Source organism: Corythoichthys intestinalis, chromosome 19, assembly GCF_030265065.1.
Source record: "Corythoichthys intestinalis isolate RoL2023-P3 chromosome 19, ASM3026506v1, whole genome shotgun sequence".
Classification (NCBI taxonomy): domain Eukaryota; kingdom Metazoa; phylum Chordata; class Actinopteri; order Syngnathiformes; family Syngnathidae; genus Corythoichthys; species Corythoichthys intestinalis.
This window is the reverse complement of record NC_080413.1, coordinates 2993771-3014587: the sequence shown is the minus strand read 5'-3', so window position 1 is coordinate 3014587 and position 20817 is coordinate 2993771. Positions and strand designations below refer to the sequence as shown.

At 37.6% G+C, this 20817-nt stretch overlaps 2 protein-coding genes across 3 annotated transcripts in view; both read left to right on the top strand.

Moving 5' to 3' along the window:
• xkr6b (XK, Kell blood group complex subunit-related family, member 6b) overlaps positions 1–8690 on the top strand; it is a 67256-nt gene extending 58566 nt beyond the window's left edge. Inside the window, exon 3 of the mRNA XM_057822259.1 lies at positions 614–8690. Coding sequence (XP_057678242.1) covers positions 614–1584 — 971 coding nt within the window. The 3' untranslated portion in view covers positions 1585–8690. The remainder of the gene's footprint in view (positions 1–613) is intronic.
• A 284-nt stretch (positions 8691–8974) lies between these two features.
• Positions 8975–20817, top strand: part of ccm2 (CCM2 scaffold protein) — a 14373-nt gene continuing 2530 nt past the window's right edge. Inside the window, exons 1-9 of one of the 2 annotated variants that reach the window (XM_057823126.1) lie at positions 8975–9347; positions 13784–13960; positions 14084–14167; positions 14230–14410; positions 16962–17098; positions 17185–17320; positions 17455–17512; positions 17592–17727; positions 18878–19016. In XM_057823126.1, the coding sequence (XP_057679109.1) occupies positions 9318–9347; positions 13784–13960; positions 14084–14167; positions 14230–14410; positions 16962–17098; positions 17185–17320; positions 17455–17512; positions 17592–17727; positions 18878–19016 (1078 nt within the window). In that variant the 5' untranslated portion in view covers positions 8975–9317. Of the gene's footprint in view, positions 9348–13783; positions 13961–14083; positions 14168–14226; positions 14411–16961; positions 17099–17184; positions 17321–17454; positions 17513–17591; positions 17728–18877; positions 19017–20817 lie in introns of both variants that reach the window. The other variant, XM_057823125.1, reaches the window with a different exon arrangement.

Here is a 20817-nt window from a genome sequence, read left to right as displayed (position 1 = left end):
GTGTGTTTGTGGGTCATATGTATTCATTTTATTTGATGCTCCTGCGGCTCAGTTTGCTCAGTGCATCACGGACTGCGAATTAGTGCGCATGCGTGATACTTGAACGGACTCTATGGACAAAGGGAGTCTGAATGGGAAGGCCAAAAAACAGATATGACAAAAAATCGGAATTGAGCATTAAGACTTGCGGTGTGAACCTGGCTTACTTGTACCCTGAAAACTCACTCTATTCATTTAGTTATTAGCGATCAGTCCAGGGTGCTTCTCTGTCAACAAGCATCACAGGGTTGCTAGTACCCTGAGCTAAAAAACAACCAGTTCTAGATTCAGATTTCAACTTCGGCCTTCCTGCCGGTCCATTCTGGACTTACTAGGGTTTTCTTCAGGCACTGCACTTGATTCAAGTTGCTTTTCTGACCAAGAGGGTCAAGGCTCATATTTCAGCTTCTATTTTAGTCGGGTTTTCTTAAGTTACTGTACAGGGTTCATTAGACAAATGACTGAAACTTTCTTGCGTTTGTCCAAAATCTTCCAGAATAGTCTGTAGATGTTCGTAAAATTTCGTCTAACAATAAACATAAATAACCTCTTCCTTTTTCTATTTCTCTGTCAGGTTCTTCAGTCATGTCCTCCCTCCTGTCTCTCGCGTGGGTCCTTGCGTCCTACCACAAACTCCTGCGCGACTCCCGCGACGACAAGAAGAGCATGAGCTACCGCGGCGCTCTGGTGCACCTCTTCTGGCGCCTCTTCACCATTTCCTCCCGGGTGCTCTCCTTTGCCCTGTTTGCCTCCGTTTTCCACATCTATTTTGGCATTTTCGTGGTGCTCCACTGGTGCGCCATGGCTTTCTGGGTCATCCACGGCGGCACCGACTTCTGCATGTCCAAGTGGGAGGAGGTGCTCTTCAACATGGTGGTGGGGGTGGTGTACGTCTTCTGTTGGTTCAACGTGCAGGAAGGCCGGACTCGCTTCCGGATGGTGGTCTATTATACCGTGGTACTTTTGGAGAACGCCGTTCTCAGCGGGCTGTGGTACGCGTACCGTGACCCAGCCACCACCGACGCCTTCGCCTCTTACGCCCTCTGCAGCGTCTTCCTGTGCTTTGCCTCAGGTGTGGCCTGCATGGTCCTCTACTACGGGGTTCTGCACCCCATGGGCCCCCGGCTGAGGGTCCTAGCTAGCTCCTGTTGCGCCGAACTGCTTTGGGGGCTGCCCTTACCCCCCGAAGCTGAGCCTATGGCACCCACGCCCGGTCCCCGGGGCTCCCAAGCCACCCCTACGCGGGGAGTCGCCGGGGAGTACCCGGAGCCCGACGAAATGACCGCGGACTCCTGCCTTCCGGTATTCCAGGTGAGGTCCACGGAACCGGTGGACGCGTCGGGACGACCCATCCGACCCGAGGGCCCCCTCATCAAAATAGACATGCCCAGGAAGCGCTACCCGGCTTGGGACGCGCACTTTGTGGACCGGCGACTCCGCAGGACCATCAACGTGCTGCAGTACGTGAGTCCTAACGCGGTGGGCATCAGGTACAGGGATGGCCCCCTCCTCTACGAACTCCTGCAGTATGAATCTTCATTCTGAAGGGCGTTTACGCGGACACTCATCACTCCTGACCTGGTTTGATCCGCAACGGTCGGTCCATTTTCGTGAGATCTGACAGTCATGATTTATTTTTGGAGAAACAAAAAAAAATAACACACCTCCAATATCTTCTATATAAAGAATCCCTCCGCGGCTGTGTATGAGTGTCTAGCTAACATATGAATGTTTCATTCTGAAATTTGTCTCATGCATTATTCTGTATTGCTCTGATTGGACTCGTGTATACCTGTGAAGGGCAATCGGTATGGCCCGAATGTCCGGAAGCGTGTCAGAGGGTGCTGGTTTTTTGCACATCCTGACTTTTACTGCCATTCTTTATGTAAATAATGCAACATTAACCAAGTTTACCGAGAACCTGAGACCGCACACGGAGGAAAAACAGAAAAATGCGAGGCGGTTCGAGTCTTTCCGTGCCGTTTCTATTTCTGTTCAAAAATCCTCAATCGTAATCACATCATGTATGGTGAGAGAGGGGGGGAAATAGAAGCACACTGACCTTCAATCAGTTCCACCCATTCATGAAATCTTTTCAGTGCAGATTGCCCTCTAGTGGGGGTTAAGGAACGACAGCACAATTTTCAAAGAACCATTGTAAACACATTCCAAACGTGGCCTTCCACAAAACCGCCACCATTCCCTTCTCGATTCTGATCCAAAACTTGCTCTAAAATCATACGCCACGCTTGAAAATAGCTTCTTGGTCCAACTATTCAGTTCGTTTTAGTGCCACCTCTTGCTCAATTGGCAGAAATGTACACACGGTAGCGTACAGTGAGCTTCTTTTATCCTGGTTCGCCGTTTCTCTGCTTCTCCGCGGCCACAGGTGCCTGTTAACATCGTACTGTAAAATGGCAGGTGTAAGTTTGGTACCAACGGTGGGAGGGTTTCTTTTTTATAAGCCAGGGATGGAAAAGAACTGTGGTAAAGGACATGAATGCTTTAAAAGGTGAAGTCTTGCTAACTTAACAAGCTATACTTTTGTACCTTGGCAAGTAACAGCTTTGGAACTAGTGTTGTTTTTGACAGCCCTTTTAATTTTCGTCTAAGTCTTTTGGACGAAAATACGTATTAGTCATATTTTAGTCATTTCAAAATGTGTTCCTTTTTTTCTAGTTTTAGTCAACAAAAACGTCGTTGACTAGACTAGACTAGACAAATTTCGTCCAATTTAGTCGACGATTACTCAAAATGTTTTCGTCTGTAAACTTCGAAAGTTTTAGTCCATGAATACTGTAAATATATAGATAAGCTTTCCAACAATGTCGAATGAACACGGACAGACGAGCACATAATTGAAGAGTCTACAAGGACATCACCATTTTCATGATGATAATATACAGGAAAACGGTACATTATTTTCAAGTAATTAAACTCACCTGGATGCTACGAACTGTATGTAAAAAGTTCTCCAAAAGTTTAAGATGACAGTCACCACGCTAAATACTAATGCTGGCGCGAACGCTATGCTAACGCGAACTCTATGCTAACACAAACGCTATGCTAACACTACAAGTTAGAAAACAAAACTTACCAAGCACCACTTGACATGTGTTTCACCAAAGGAGCTTGGAATCTGCACATGCTTACTCACCTGTGTGTGGGTTGGGGAGCTGCGCAGCACTTCACATGAGTGACACGACCAAACACCGCTAAGATGCGAGCTAACTACACATACGATGAGAAAATATCACACATGGTGAACTTATGACGGAATTTGGCAAAATTTCATTTCATTCTTCTCTCGTCAGACAACAACTGGCATCCACGTCGTTATGTTTTAGTTTCCCAAGACACGTTTTTGGCTCGTAATCGTGATGTCATCGTCATGAAAAAAATTGTTCGTTGACGAAATATTTTTGTTATCGTCATCGTTGACTAAAACAAAGCTACATTCGAGTCCAACGAGAAGCTTTGTTGGCTAAACTTGTTTAGCTGCTGTGTTCTTTTTGGCATCCCTTTTAATTTTCGTCTTAGACGAAAATACTTATTCGTCTAGGTCATATTTTAGTCATTTCAAAATGTGTTTGTTTTCGTCTAATTTTATTCAACAAAAACACAGACAAATTTCGTCTAGTTTAAGTCGACAGTTACCCAAAATGTTTTCGTCCACGAATAAAGAAATAGATAAAAGGTTTCCAATAATTTCAAACGAACATTGACATACGAGCTCATAATTGAAGCGTCTACTAGGACATCAACATCTTCCTGATGATAATACACACTCTGCAGGAAAACAGAACATTTTCTTCGTTATTAAACTCACCTGGAAGCCACAAATTGTATGTAAAAAGTTCTCCAAGAGTTTAAGAAGACGCTCCCACCGCTAAATGCTAACACAGACGCTATGCTAATGCTACAAGTTACATTCAGTGTGTGATGATTACTCAGAACAGACCTTTAAAGGCCAAAGCAACATCGCATATCTAGCTAAGATAAGAAAACAAAACGTACCAAGCAGCAGCTGACACGTGTTTCACAAAAGGGGCCTGGAGTGGACACATGCCTAATCATCGGCCGGGAGGCACAGCACATCCCATGAGTGACGCAACCAATCACTGCTACAATGCGGGCTAACTACACATAAGATAAGAAAATGTCACACATTGTGAACTCAAGACAGAAACTACATCCATCTCGTTATGTTTTAGTCTTCCAAGACATGTTTTTAGCTCGTCATCGTCCTGTAAAAAATTGTTCGTTGACGAAATAATTTTGTTATTGTCATTGTTGACAAAAACAACAATGTTGTCTAGTTGTCTTGTCATGGTCGTAGTACTTTCACAACCTTTCATGTGTGTCTGGTCAAGCTAACCATCCAGTTGGTTGTCAAAACGGCTCATTTTTGGGTTTTGATCTATTAAATTAGCAAAAGCACAAAATTGCAGAGTACAGTTGGGAATTGGAGTGCCGCACTGGAGTCTCATTTTGTGATCAGTCCAGTTCCCTTCGCAGTAGTGCGAAGTAGTACAATCAGCTAGCTCAAGGTGGGCGGGGCTGATTTTCAGAATTGAAACACACTGCGAAAGCGCCATTTTTAGGATTTTAAGCAAGAGGTTACCATCAGGATAACTGCAGACTTTCCAAGCATACATTGACAAAAGGTCTTACCACTAATTAGCAATGAAGTACATTAGCATCAGTTACGTCATAGGAACAGAGTCCTTCGACAGATTCCTCAAGTCTCCTCCGTCCTTTGCCACAGTTCTCCTCCTTCTCCCTCCCTGGTTGCTGCTGTACCCTCCCCCACAATTGCTAACACACCCCCGCGACACAATTCCAAGTCTCTGCTAACTGAACGCTGGGGTTGAGACCGAGCAATGAGGTTAAACTGCCAAAGAACATCAACATCCAGGGTCTGCCGCCCTCCACCCAGAGGTCGGGTTCAGACCTGAATAATTGAGAAGTCAGCTAGAGTAGATCAAACATTCAGTATCGCGTGCGAATAGATCTGAAGCATTGCAGTAGGTTATACATTTTTTCACGGCATACCCTTACCTTAATATCCAGTACTTATTAGCCATGTTGCCAGTTAGTTCTTTGTGGTTGCACAAGAATATTCAAAACTACAAAATAAAATACCGGGGTTCCTCAGGACCAAGAACCAAGACCACTTTAGCAGCTGAATCAGGGGTGTCTCAATGCAGTTGTCACCTTGAAAAATTTAGTCAATCTGACACCTCACCTGGTGCATCTCCCTTTTTTTACCAGCGATGGCTGCACATAAAGACACATGAACAAATCAGGTGCAACTACACTGTGACGGCGAACCTTTGACTTCATTTCAGTGGCGAGAAATAATTTGCTATTCAGTTTCATAATTTAAAGGTACCGTTGTGAGTTTTTAATGCGTTTTACATCATCAACTTCAGCGATAAAGGGAATTCAAGAGCTAAAGCTAACGATAACAGACTGTCGGTTGACGCCTCTAACTACATATGGCGTCAAATTGTGATGGCGGCGGCGTTTTCCCCGTCTCCGAACGGCACAGCAAGAGCGGTCCCACCCGAAGCTCGGTCTTCTCAGTCCTTGTTGTGCCTTTTAACTTTCGGGGTGCTTCATCGCAGCCACGGCGGCCGCTAACAGCAAGGCTAACTTCCTTACATTACTTGTGTAACCTTACTCGTCATCTCCCGGCACTCCATCACCCTGTCCGATTTGCGCTACACTCTGATGTCACGACTCTCCGTTACAGTATAGAGCATTTTTCAACCCGGTGCTGAACAACTTCACCCAGTGGTGCTAACGCCGTGGCCTGCCGAGTTCACTTTTGGGGCTATCCAAAGTGCGAGACAGCTCAAAAATAACAACACGTGATGCTCACAAAGCTCCACCACCTCAATCGACACACACAATAACTACCGCAAAACTCTATGGTGCCATTTTTGTTTGCCACGCCTCGTCTTCACATGGTGTTCTATTGTTAGCATACAGATGTGTTTTATTTGTTAATATCTCGGGACAATGAAAAGTTGGATTTTGGAGCACAAACTGTGGATGGAAATAAAAAAAAAACAAAAAGAAAAAAAGAAGTCTATATATCTAGAACGTGATTGCTGTGTTGTAACTTCCTGTCATCTATATGTCCTTTTATCTGTGTCTATCTATTTATTACGGCGGAGTACAAGGGCTCTAATAAAGAATGGGGGAAAAAATAGGATCACGAGAATAAACTCATACCGGTAATTTTACGAGATTTAAATCTTAATATTACGAGAACAATTTCATACCTTGTAACATATGAGAAAAATGTCGGAATATTAAGAGAATATAGTCATACGTTGTAACATCATGAGATTTATTCGTAATATTATGAGAAAAAAGTTGTAATATTACAAGATTAAAATCGTAATACTACGTAAATTTATGGAAGATTTTTAGAAAAAAAAGTGCAGTGTTATGTAAATTTACGTAATATTGTGAGAATAATGTCATACCTTGTGGTACTACGAGAACAAGTCGCAGTATTACATGAAAAAAATCGGAATTTACGAGATTACAATCGTAATACTACATACATTTACGTAATATCAGACAAAACTGAATTGTTATGTACATTTATGTAATATGACAAGAAAATATTTGTAATATTACAAGATTAAGATAGAAATATTACCGACATTTTCGTATTATCAGAAAATAGTGCAGTGTCATGTAAATTTACGTAATATTACAAGAATAGTTCATACGTTGTAATACTACGAGACTGAAGTTGTAATTTTCTGAGTAAAAGGTCGTATTATGAAATTGGAGTTGGAATATTACGGGAAAAACATCGTAATGTTACTTAACTACGTAATATGAGAGTAAAGTCGTAATATTACGAGATTAAAATCGTAACACCAGGTGAATTTACGTGATATTTCGAGAAAAACATCGTAATATTACTTAACTACCTAATATGAGAGTAAAGTCGTAATATTACGAGATCAAAATCGTTACACGAGGTGATTTAACTACGTAATATGAGAGTAAAGTCGTAATATTACGAGATTAAAATCGTAACACTACGTGAATTTACGTGATATCTCGAGAAAAAAGTAATGTTATGTAACTTCGTAATATCACGGGATTAAAATCGTAATACAGTACTATGTAAATTTACGTAATATTACGAGAAATAAGTCCTAATACTATGAAATTTAAGTCGTAATATGAGAAAAAAGTCATTTTAAGAGATTTAGATTGAAATATTACGTAAATTTACGTGTAATCAGAAAATAGTGCAGTGTCATGTAAATTTACGTAAGATTACAAGAATAGTTTCATGCGTTGTAATACTACGAGGTTTAAATCGTAATATTCCGGGTACAAATTCATATTATGAGATTATTACGAGAAAAATATCGTAATGTTACTTAACTACGAAATATGAGCGTAAAGACGTAATATTACGAGAAAAAAGTCGTGATATTACGAGATTAGTTTAAAATCCTAATACTATGTGTATTTACGTGATATTGTGAGAAACAAGTCACCATGTTACGTAATTTAGTAACATAAAAGTCAGAATATTAGGAGATTAAAATCGTAATACAGTACTATATAAATGTATGTAATATTACGAGAAATAAATCGTAATACTACGAAATTTAAGTCGTAATATGAGAAAAAAGTCGTAACATTAAGAAATTTAGATTAAAATTGTAATACTACGTAAATTTACCTAATATTGGGAGATTAAAATAGTAATACAGTACTACGTAAATTTATGCAATATTAGGAAAAAGGTCATAATATGGAATTTTACGCAATATTATGCCTTTTTTCCAATAATATTACGACAAAGTTTTGATATTCTGATATTACGAGATTGTTCTTGTAATATTCTTGTAATATTACGACTTTTTTCTGATCATTTACAACTTTGAAGTTGTACGTTGTAATATTATGAGATTATTCTTGTAACATTATGTTTTTTTTTCTCATGAGACTGCAAGTTTTTCTTCATCGTATTACAATGTATGACTTTATTCTCAAAATATTAGTGTATTTTATTCTTGTCGTCCTATTTTTCCCGTTCTTTCTTTGGCCCTAATACTGTCGTAATTTATTTTTGCAATTATTGTAGATTTGGCTGTGATTTTATGGGAACACGGATTTGATATTGCGACAATGCAACTATGAGTGTCGAGTCAATTGCTGCTAATTTGAAAAATATTATGGAAAAAAATGTTGCTTTTGTTGATATTCCCTCAATTTCTAGGTTGTGTTAGCTTGTGGGTGTGTATTTTAATAACCTCTCCCTGGGCGATATGATTTTTATGGATGCTGTATTGCAAAAAATACATATATATTGGCACAGAGTGAGGATTTTTATGTGGTGGTTAAGTATATTTAAAAAAAAAAAAGTATAATTCACGGGGAGGAGGGGAAAAAAAAGCAAAGCTGATGTCCAGTATTGTATGTTTTTGCCCTGTTTTAGGGAACAATATGAATATTATTAATAACATATGGTGCTACCGTTCATTTTGTATGTTTTTTTTTTTGTTTGTTTTTAGAAGAAATGATGACTATTATGCTGAAAATATAATGTTAAGCCTTACTGTAGAGTCATATATGAGACTGTTCATCCCAGAAGAGAAAAATAAATATGGTATTTGAAAGTGCAATACAGTAACTGTGTGTTCGTAATACTTTTATGTCTTATGATTGAACTAGAAAATGCTATTTTTTGGGAGATTTTCAGTCATTTTAGGGCATTTTCAATGACAGCCAATGACAGCTCTATAATAGTTCAATTTACGTGTTTTTACGTTTTTTTTTTTTTTGTTTGTTCTGTTTTGCTTGCAAATTACATATTTTTGAATTCTCTACTCCTTGCACGTTGACGAAACCACCACTTGGGGCGCTGCTGTGCGTATTGAGCCGCATTTTACGCCCAAAATGGCGGCACGGTTGAAAAGTTTGGACTGTTTTGTTCGACTTTGTTTTCCGCTAATTCACCGAAGCGTGTAGCTTAAAAAACACCTACGGCTTCTCTTCGAAACGCTCGTTTAATGTCCCCACGCGTAAAGACCTCGGGACGCGTCCAGAAATAAAGAATGGCGCGTAAATTCAGTCTCACGTTACCCATGCTAGGCTAACAAGCTAGGCGAACATCGGAAGGAGTTCCCGGTCTTGGAAAAAAAGCTTCGTTTTGGTTATGTCGAGTCTTGCTTGGACGTTGGAAGAGACGACGAGCCGAACATGAAGAAGACGACCTTGTCGTAGAAATGGAGGAAGATGTGAAAAAAGTGAAAAAGGTAAGTTAATGCGCAAGATTTCTGTCGCTCACCTACTTGCTAACACGAGTTAGCTCTTGAAACGCATTGAGTTTGACGCTTAAGTTTTTCGTGTCTTGTAAAATCGCTGTTAGGGATGTCATAGCGTTTAATTTGTGCCAATTAGTATAGTATAACAACATTACAGAACGTTTATTAGGTAATAACAGGTTTAGTATTGGAACGCTGAGATTTAGCTTTACTGCGGACTAGTAATATCAACTAATTCATGCTTAATAACACCTTTGTCACGACCTCTAGCTGTAGATATTTTTAGTTTCCATAATGCAATATATATGTTCATTCTAATCTGTTTTGTCAGCAGTCTTTTCAAGTGATGTCATCGGTGCGTACAGTTTTCTCTTATACCACTTGGTGGCGATAATGCGTTGTTTTCAAGAATAAAAGCAGTCCTAATGTAAAACTTGGTTTATTTCGTGCTGATACACAAGAAAAACTGACACTTTAATGTTTAAAATTGATACGTTTTAATGTAACTTTTCAAATAAACTAGAAAATATACAACATAAAACCTTATAGAGAAAGACACATTATTTAAAAATCTGGTTTAATAAATAGAAAAAAACAGAATTCAGTTCAATTGTTATGTGTACTAGTAAGGAAAAATGTAAATAAAAGTATTTCCAGGAAGTTGCCATTGTACGAGGTGGCAACCATTTTATCAAGGCCGGTATTTTTTAGCCAATCAAATGTGAGTATCTTGCATTACCTGTACTTTCTTGTTATGTCATTAATACTTATTATGTAGGGTTGTCAAAAGTATCAAAGTATTGATACGGGAATCTTGTCTACTGATACAATATTTAATTACAGTATTTAATTACAAAAATATCAATACTTATTTATCCGTTTTTGCCCTATCATAGCTCACCAGAATTTTTTTGTCATTTTGGATATTAAATTTTGAGATGGAGGTTATATTTGCATTATCCTTGTTAACTCATTGGTTTCTATTGATTGCGATAGAAATTCCAATTTTGGGAGGGAACATCCGTTCATTTGCCTCCGAAATGTCTAAATGAATTGGATGTCTAGCGCTGTCAACGGCATTCAAAGTCCGTCCCCCCAGTTTCTGTTGATTATAGGGTCACTTCCAGTTGATTTCGACTCACTTCCTGATGATTTCAGAACATACAGTGGTATGAAAAATTATCAGAACATTTTGGAATTGCTCACATTTGGGCATAAAATCCAGATGTGATCTGATCTTTGTCAAAATCACACAGATGAAAAAAGTGTCAGCTTTAACTAAAACCACCCAAACATTTATAGGTTTTAATATTTTAGTATAGTATGCTGATGGGGGAAAATATTACGTGCCTTAACATTAGCACATTATGTATGATTGCCGCTGTGACCTAGATGCCCTAACATTAGCACATTCACCCTGGGGCCCATAGTTAGAAGGGAATCTCACGAGACAACTTGTTTTGCACCATAGTATTGTTTTATTACACACCTGGGTCCCATAGTAACATGCCTGGGTCCCATAGCTAGAAGGGAATCTCACAAAATAACTTGTTTTGCACCGATAATATTTACCATTTGTTGCATCTGTTGCAGCACAGCTCATTTGTCCCATGTGAAAAGCCCTTTTTCAAGGGGGCTGAACCAAAAGTAGCTTTAATGTCTGTCATTGGGTGGGGCCGCGCCGCTCGGAGACGGAGGTTGGCCTCCGCGGGGCGCGTCCCTACAAAGACCGGACATTTCCGGGCGACCCGTTAAGTCCCCTGGTGGATTAGACGTACGGATCGCACAGCTTTGTCCTTTTGCCGCTTTACCGGAGTGTTGGCTTCCCGCTCATTTGTCACGGTAAGCGATTTTCATTGCTAAGGGACATTTTGTTGTGCTGTAACGGTAACGCGGGGATTCTGGGATTGACAAACTCAAATCTAGCCTCATCGTTAGCGTTTGTTATGCTTGTTTGCTTGCTCTTGTCGGATTGTAATTTGTAATCAATAAATCTCATTTATTCTGCATTTTCTAATCAATAAACATCATCTATTGAACAAAAGTGTGCTTGTTACTGACTGACCGCGAACCCGGAAATTTCGGAAAACATATGCAAACACTTTTTTAAGATCTTTGTGATTTTGACAAAGGTCACATCACATTTGATGGTGATTTTATGCAGAAATGTGAGAAATTCCAAAAAATTCAGATACTTTTTCATACCACTGTATCCAGGTCGCTTTTTTTTTTCTTTTGTCAAAAATACTGACCACCAACGGAGAAGCACTGAAAGAGTTAACCTCTCATTTTTGTTTTTTTTTATTTGTTATTTATGTAGTTTCAAAAATGTTTTATTTATTTATTTATTTTTAATATATTTAATTAACCCTTAAAGGCCTGCAACATGAAGCAATTGTCAAAGAATCCCAAAATTTGAAAAATAAGGTCTTAATGGACTTATTGGAACATTTTTTTTGTTTGTTTTTTTCAAATTTGCAAAAAAAAACAAACTCAAAATGAATGTGTATATAAATAAATTTGATTTGATTATGATTTTAATATAATAAATCCTGATTTTTTTTTCTTGTGAAACCTGCAGAATGCAGATGCATGTGTTGAGTTGCAGCCATCATTTTTTTGAGAGATTTAAAAATTCTGATTTGATCTCAAATCATGTAATTCTAAGTGTATCAAATGTGAGACGTAGCTATAAAGGTTTAAAATGGTCTAAGAGGTCTAAGGAAATTCACAGTTTGCACACTTAAAGCAACTGTCTTTTATATGAATTCTATTTATACTAGCTTTTTTTCTTGCGTGTCAAGATGTCGTGCCAATACACATGATTAAATACAATAGCTGTGCACTCGCACGTCTCAACCAAACATACAATGTTAATGCACTCGTCGTGTGTAGCCGCACGGTGTTAAATAATGCAACGCAAACTTGAGCGCCGGTGTTGTCACAGGATGCTGTGGCGGTCCACTTCCTTTTCTGGCGTCATCATGAAGTGGCGAGGTGCTTCCCTTTTATTTTTTCGTTTTGGTTCTGCTGTCTCCAAGCGAGACAGTTGTCAATTTGTGGTAGCGTAGCCGCGAGGCAACAGGTGATTTAAAAAATATATATATATATTCCGTAAACGGCTAACTCGCGACTCAAGTCACCCAGTGTCGGCGTGCATGGAGTATGAGGTAGGCTCGTGTTTTTTGTAGTATTCCAAAAGTATATGTAGCGGTAGTTAGTAAAATTTAGTTCAAAACATGGCGACGGCAATAGACGTCCATTTTATTTGGATTGGGATGGTGTGACAGTGGATGTTTGTAAATAAAAAAAATACTTAAGAGTTACTGTTTTATCTTTGTTGACATTTTTAAATGAAAAATATAAATAAACAAAAAAATGAAAGAATATATTTTTTGGAGTCAAATGAAAACATTTAATAGTACAAAAGCAAAAACTAAACATAAAAATGAAAAACAATAAATAAATCAATTTTTAAAATATAAAATAAAAATTAAAAAAATCAAGAATATATTACTTTTTATGGGGGAAAGTAATTTTAAGTAACATATTTTTCGGACTATAAATTGCAGTTTTTTTTCATAGTTTGGCTGGGGGTGCGACTTATACTCTGGAGCGACCTATGTGTGAAATTATTAACACATTATCATATAATTTCACATGTTATTTAGGAACTATGGTGTGACACTAATAGTTTGGTAAACTTGTTAGCATCTTCTTTATGCTATAGTAATCTGAATAACTCATTAGCTATATTTTGTTAACATACCGGCCACGTTCGCATTTTGTTGTTCATGCATCATGTAACATTATCATACTGTACACCTATTCAGCATGTTGTTCTATATTGTGTTTTTATTTTAAATTGCCTTTCAAGAAGAAATATCCGTTCTAAGTGCTGGATTTTATCAAGTAAATTTCCCCCTGCGACTTATATATGTTTTTTTCCTCTTCATTGGGCATTTTATGGTTAGTGCGACTTCTACTCAGGTGCCACTTATAGTCCGAAAAATACGGTAGGTAATATTTTTTTTAAATGGAATATATTTTTGCTGAAAAAATAAAAATAAGAAAATATTAACTGTTTTGTTTGTTGATGTATGAAAACATGTAAATAAAGAAATACAAAAAAAGCCTGAATGAATGAAACATTAAAAACAATAAACTCATTTTCCAAAGAATAACAAAAGTTTAACCCAAAAAATGTATAAATATATGAAAATATTTGATATTAAAAGGCTCCATAAAGAGGATTTAAAACAATTTTTAACTTTGCGGTTTGATGTTGTTACAACAGCAACTGACGCAACCCAAATTTGTAGCTCAGTCAGTTCTTGCTTCTTCTTTTTCAGTGTACGTTTACAACATTTACAACCAACTAACTTAACTATAATCATCTCGTTGTCCTCTAAACTTTTTTCCTTTAGCCTGGTATCGTGTCGCCCTTCAAGCGGGTCTTCCTGAAGGGCGAAAAGGGACGGGACAAGAAAGCGCAGGAGAAGTCCACAGAGCGCCGGGCACTCCACACCGTCTCCCTCTCGCAGCCCGACCACCGCATTGACCCTGACATCCTGCTCAATGACTACATCGAGAAGGAAGTCAAAGTGAGTAAAAATCACAGTATTTTGTGGTGTAGAATTCGCACGGTGAGATTGTAATGTTGTGTTTTTTAGTTTATAGTTATCCGAAAACCTGTTTAATATGTTACGACTCTGTGTTTTTGCTAGTATTTGGGCCAGCTTACATCTGTGCCAGGATACTTGAACCCATCAAGCAGGACTGAAGTTCTCCAGCTCATAGACAACGCAAGAGTAAGCGCGAAAGAAGGTTTCGTTAACTCGATTAGCATAAGTAATGTTAGTTTTTGCAGAAGTCGCATCAGTTGGCGGGCCAGCTGACGTCTGAGCAGGACGCGGTAGTCAGCTTGTCGGCGTACAACGTCAAGCTCGTTTGGCGTGACGGCGAGGACATCATCCTGAGGGTGCCCATCCACGACATCGCCGCCGTCTCGTACATCCGCGACGACTCTTTGCACCTCGTCGTTCTGAAGACTGGTACGAGGGAGCAGGGTTGTCAAAAGTATTGATTCTTTAAATGTTGCATCTAGATGGAATGTTTGATTTCCTTAAAACTGATGCTGCAAGTTTGTCACTAATAGACGTCCAATCTTTTTGAAGTTGTTCATTCGCTGCAAACCCTCCTACTTTTAATTGATTGGACGTCCTGCACTGTCAGTGGCAGCCAAGAGGCACCTTCCCACGAAGGAGTTTATCAATAGTGGAGGTCCGATCCATTTGCAGTGGGAGGGTTGACAGCAATTGAGCAAAGCAGACGAGTTGACAAACATAAAGCATTGGAGGAATACATACAGTAAAAAAATGGTGTCTAGCAATGACTAAACATAGGAAATTGAAAAATACAGCTTTAAATATTAATAAACAAAATAAGTAGTACAGAATATTAATTAAAAACTAGGGCTGTTAAACGATTAAAATTTTTAATCGAATTAATCACAGCTTAAAAATTAATTAATCGTAATTAATCGCAATTCAAACCATCTATAAAATATGCCATATTTTTCTGTAAATTATTGTTGAATTGGAAAGATAAGACACAAGACTGATATATACATTCAACATACGGTACATAAGTACTGTATTTGTTAATTATAACAATAAATCAACAAAATGGCATTAACATTAACATTCTGTTAAAGCGATCCATGGATAGAAAGACTTGTAGTTCTTAAAAGATAAATGTTAGTACAAGTTATAGAAATGTTATATTAAAGCCCCTCTTAATATTTTCATTTTAATAAAATTTGTAAAATTTTCAATCAAAAAATAAACTAGTAGCTCGCCATTGTTGATGTCAATAATTACACAATTCTCATGGTGCTGAACCCATAAAATCAGTCGCACCCAAGCGCCAGCAGAGGGTGACAAAACTCCAAAAAACACAAGTAACAAGTGCACATGACCCTGTGCTGTCATTTTAATCTGTTTGAGCGGTGCATGTGCATTAATTGTAGAGGTCGGAATCTTTGGGCACCTAACGATTCGATTACGATTCAGAGGCTCCGATTCGATTATAAATCGATTATTGATGCCCCCACTCTTTTAATTTTTTGTACACTAGTTCCAAAATTGTTCAAAAATACTCTCAGGCTAAACAAACTACTATTTCAGTATCAAGTTAACCGTTAAAAACAGTAAATAAAATACTCAAGTCCCCATTCTGTATCTTGTAGCTTTAAACTACATTCAATTAATTTAATGTTGTGAATCAACCGTTAAAGTTGTTAAAAATGCTCACGTTGTTCCATAATTTCCCTTCTGTCTACTTTCGACGTAAAAGTTTTAAAACTGTTTTATCATTTAAAGATAGATTCAAGTCAAGATTTTGCCGATTTGTTTTTTTGTTTTTTTTGTTTTTTTAGATAAAAAGTAATTAGGTTCGCTACAACAGAGCCTTCTAGAGAAGTCTACTGCTTTAAGATGGCGCCTGTTTACTAGCATGGGAAAATCTGTCATTTCGCATCTAGTTCTTGGTATATGATCTAACACGGCCGTCGTCTGTCATTTCACATCTAGTTCTAGATATATGTTATATCTACCATAGCCGTATGTTGCCGTATGTTTGTAGCAACTGACGGCTGCAGTCAGGTATTATTCTTTTGTTTTTTATTTTTATATAGTTTTTATGTAGTGGCATGAGTTGAACAAGATATTTACTCTCCGTTCCACATTGCGTCCTGAAGACCGCGCTCACTGTTTTATTTCTGCTTTACATGGTACAGTGGGGAGAACAAGTATTTGTCTCCCCACTGTATAATTCAATAATCGGAATTTGGATGTTTGTGAATCGTTCTCAAATCTTCCACGGCCGAATCGCGAATAATCTAAGAATCGGAAATTTTGCACGCCTCTAGTTAATTGCGTCAAATATTTTAACGTGATTAATTAAAAAAATTAATTACCGCCCGTTAACGCGATCATTTTGACAGCCCTATTGAAAACATATCAAATACTGTATATATATTTTGTTAAATGTAATAAATGAAAAATATAAGGCATTCTTAGTATTACTACCTTATTTAAAAAAAAAATAATAATAATAATATACAGTGCTGGCCAAAAGTATTAGCACCCCTGCAATTCTGTCAGATAATGTTAAATTTCTCCCAGAAAATGATTGCAAGTACAAATGCTTTGGTAGTAATATCTTCATTTATTTTGCTTGCTATGAAAAAAAACACAAAAGAAAATGGGGGGGGGGGGGGGGGATTCAATCATCATTTTACACAAAACTCCAAAAATGGGCCAGACAAAAGTATTGGCACCCTCAGCCTAATACTTGGTAGCACAACCTTTAGACAAAATAACTGTGAACAACCGCTTCCGGTATCTATCAATGAGTTTCTTACAATGCTCTGCTGGAATTTTCAGGATTTTCATAATTTTAGATACTTTTTTTAGGTTCTATGTAGTTTTCTAAATTCCATTTTTTAAATTATTTCCACAAAGCTTTTTGAGGTAAATTCAGGCAACAAAGAGTTGAGAAATATATTCCACACAATCCGTCATTTCAATGTTTTCCTGTCAGCCCAAGAATCCGGAGGTTCTCCCTGTCCCAGCTCCTGTCCCGACATCAACAAATCCCAGACACTGAGCTCCTTGTCGGAGAGCGGCGCCGTGCTAGTGGAAGTGTGCTGTCTTCTCGTGCTCGCCGTTGACAACAAGGTCTGTTTTGACTCAAATGATGTCACTTCTTATCAAAAAAAAACAAAAACAAAAAAAAACATCTTCATTCGTTCTTTGCCTGTCAGGCAGCAGCAGAGGAACTTTGCCTTCTTCTCAGCCAAGTCTTTCAAATCGTCTATACAGAGTCCACCATCGACTTTTTGGACAGAGCCATCTTTGACGGCGCCACCACACCCACGAGACATCTTTCTCTCTACAGTGGTAAGCTTTTAAAAAAGAACCTTTTCAGATGGATTTGGCTGAAAAATATGGGCTGGTATCATTTTAAAGTCACTTGTTTTAGCATTTCGTTGCACCTTAAGGCTCGATTCTGACACTCCGGAATTGTTCCTTAGATGATTCGTCAAGCAAAGTGGACATTAAAGAAGCATTCGAAGGAGAGACCAGCCCTTTGTAAGGTTTAGCTTATTGATATTTGACACGAAAGTTGTCGATACTCTCCTTAGAAAGACGTTTTTTTGTCCTCGCCAAGTCCTTTCCAGGCGTCGGGGGACGCCAACAGCAGCTCTCCGCCAGCTTCCGGCCCCGCCTCCCCTCAGACTAAGACTGCGAGCGAAGGGGAGCTCAGCACCACGGCCGCCGAGCTGCTACAGGACTACATGACCACGGTACGCCTTCGTCACGCTCCCTAACTTATTTACCTCACGGTGTGTGAATTTAAATATACCAAATATAAATGATACATGCAGGGATACAGAAGTGCATAAAAGTAGTAGTAATACAAAGAAAAATACAGAAAACTTGACTGGAGAAAATCCAAAAATATAAAATTATGTAAAGATTTTTAAAAAGTACTGAGAAATAATAGAAATTTCCAAAATAAAAGAAAATTTCAAAAATAATTTTAAAAGATTTTTTTTTTTACAGAACCCCTAAAGGGACATAAACAGAAATAAGATAAATTTAAGCAATCTGGTGCGCACCTGAAACAATCTGGTAAACATTAGCATTATATAGCATTTAAGAAAGCGGACTTTTACTATGCAAGTTAGCCAATTGTTGTAAACGTTAGCGTTGTATAGCATTTAAGCTAGCGTACTTTTGCTCTTCAAGTTAGCCAATTGTTGTATACATTAGCATTTTATAGCGTTAAGATATCGGACGTTTGCTATGCAAGTTAGCCAATTGTTCTAAACATTAGCATTCTCTAGCATTTAAGCTAGCTAGCTAAGCCGTAGTTTATACTTAAAAATATTTTCTTATTTTTTAACATTAAAAAAATTTTTTTTTTTTTTAATAGTTTCTGATATATAGTATATATATATATATATATATATATATATATATATATAATTTTAGTATTTCAATATTTTAGTAGTATTTTTCAATTTAATTTTATGTATACACACACATATTTTGTTGTTGTTGTTATAAGCTGCACTTTTTTCAGCACGACTGATTTTCTTTTTCCTCTTCATTGTGCATTCTATGGCTGGTGCTAGTCCGAAAAAATTGTCATGTATATTTAGTATGACTTTTTTTCTGCACTTATCGGAGGAATACCAATGCTTTTTAATGTATATTTGTTCAATGTAAATTCAAGCAGCAAGGGGTTGACTCATCGGATGCTATTGACTGTTATAGACGTCCCATCCGTTTGAAGTGAGAGTGATGGCGTTCATTCGCTGCCATCCCTCTCACTTTAAACTGATAGCATGTTTACTAATGATTAACTCATTTATCAGAAGGGTGATTGGATGTCTATCATTGTCAATGGCGGCGAAAGCGCTAACATGCTGACAATTGTGTGTCGTCCAGCTACGCACAAAGCTGTCATCGCAAGAAATCCAGCAGTTTGCGGCGCTGCTGCACGAATACCGCAACGGCTCGTCCATCCACGAGTTCTGCATTAACCTGCGGCAGCTGTACGGCGATAGCAGGAAGTTCCTGCTGCTTGGTATGATGGCTTCTCCTTTTAAAGAGACAGACACTTTTATCATGTGCATTCCTTTTGCAAGAAAAAAACTGAAAAAACACAGAATTCTTTTTTTTTTTGGGATGGATTGGTGGAGGAAAAATGAATTAATAGCAACTCTCATTAAGTCACTGGTGTCAAGCACAGGGGCAAGTTCCGGCCCGTGAACCTGAATCTTGTGCATCAACTTCTTTTCTCGCAAATATGAAATTTCAATAAGTTCCGGGACTCCAGAATTCAGAGAATATTTACAGTTTTTTCTCTCAACATATAAAATAAACATAAAAAATAAGTACATATTAATTTTTTTAAAAATGTAGTGTTTCTAAACTTTTTGTTTATTTAATGAAAGAACAAACAACACATTTGGAAAATTAAGGCATATACAGTATTTGCTTTTAAGAGGTTGAAAAATGGGGTTTGAACTAGGGTTGTTCCGATCATGTTTTTTTGCTCCCGATTCAATTCCAATCATTCCCGATAATTTTTCCCGATCATATACATTTTGGCAATGCATTAAGAAAAAAAAATGAATAAAACTCGGATGAATATATACATTCAACATACAGTACATAAGTACTGTATTTGTTTATTATGACAATAAATCCTCAAGATGGCATTTACATTATTAACATTCTTTCTGTGAGAGGGATCCACGGACAGAAAGACTTGTAATTCTTAAAGGATAAATGTGACTTTGTATATTGTGACTAAATATTGCCATCTAGTGTATTTGTTGAGCTTTCAGTAAATGATACTGCAGACATTTAACTTCTGCCCAAATGCATGATGGGAAGTGCAACCATGACTGTGCGTAGGGGCACCAATTGATATATCTTCTCTGCGGACGGAAAGAATATAGGATGTTCAGAAAATGATCAGCTACTACCTTTCTTCCCCACATTGCCTCCCACGTTATGTTTAATTGCTGAGAGAGGTATTGTAAGGCTTTATCCACATAAAAAAATGGCTCCAAAGGCTGTCAAACTTTTTTACTCATTATACACTGCCTTCTAGCGCTATCTATAGGTTAAACGGCGTCTTTATAGATTGAACGCGACAATGAGTGAGTGGGTGTGCAGCGCATCCGTTAATTATTTAACGTGATTAATTTTATAAAGTTAATTACCGCCGTTAAGACAATAAATTTGATAGCCCTACTTTAAGCCAAAACTACTCTGGATGAGTGTAAGGCGTTTTGTCTGTAACGTTAAATACAATTAGAAAACGATTTAAATTTAAAAAAAAAAAAAAAAATATATATATATATATATATATATATATATATATATATATAAAGGCATGTCCGATATTTTTTTGCCGATTCCGATACTTTGAAAATCACCTGATCAGTTTAGTTTGAACATATGATTACTTTTAGGCCCCTCCAGTTCACACAGATTGGACATCTAATGACGGAAACCAAAGAGTTGAGCAATGTTGTTCATACAACAAAAAATAATTTCCCAATTATTTTAATTTGTCTTTATTCTCCTTTTTCAATTATTTTTTTTCCTTTTTGAAATTTTCAAAATTTTTAAAGGTTATTTTATTTAGATTTATTTTTATCACTCATAGCTTTTTTCATAATTAACTGTTTTTTCCCCACTCTTTTTTTATTACTCTTTAAATTATTGCCCCCACCCAATCAGACACCCCCAAAATGGATCTTTCAATCATTCAGCTTATTTAAAATTATTCACATATGCATATTTTTGTTGCCCATTGCAAAATATGTCCAGGCAGCACTAGCACTACCATTGGATGTCAAGGTGGGGCCGCA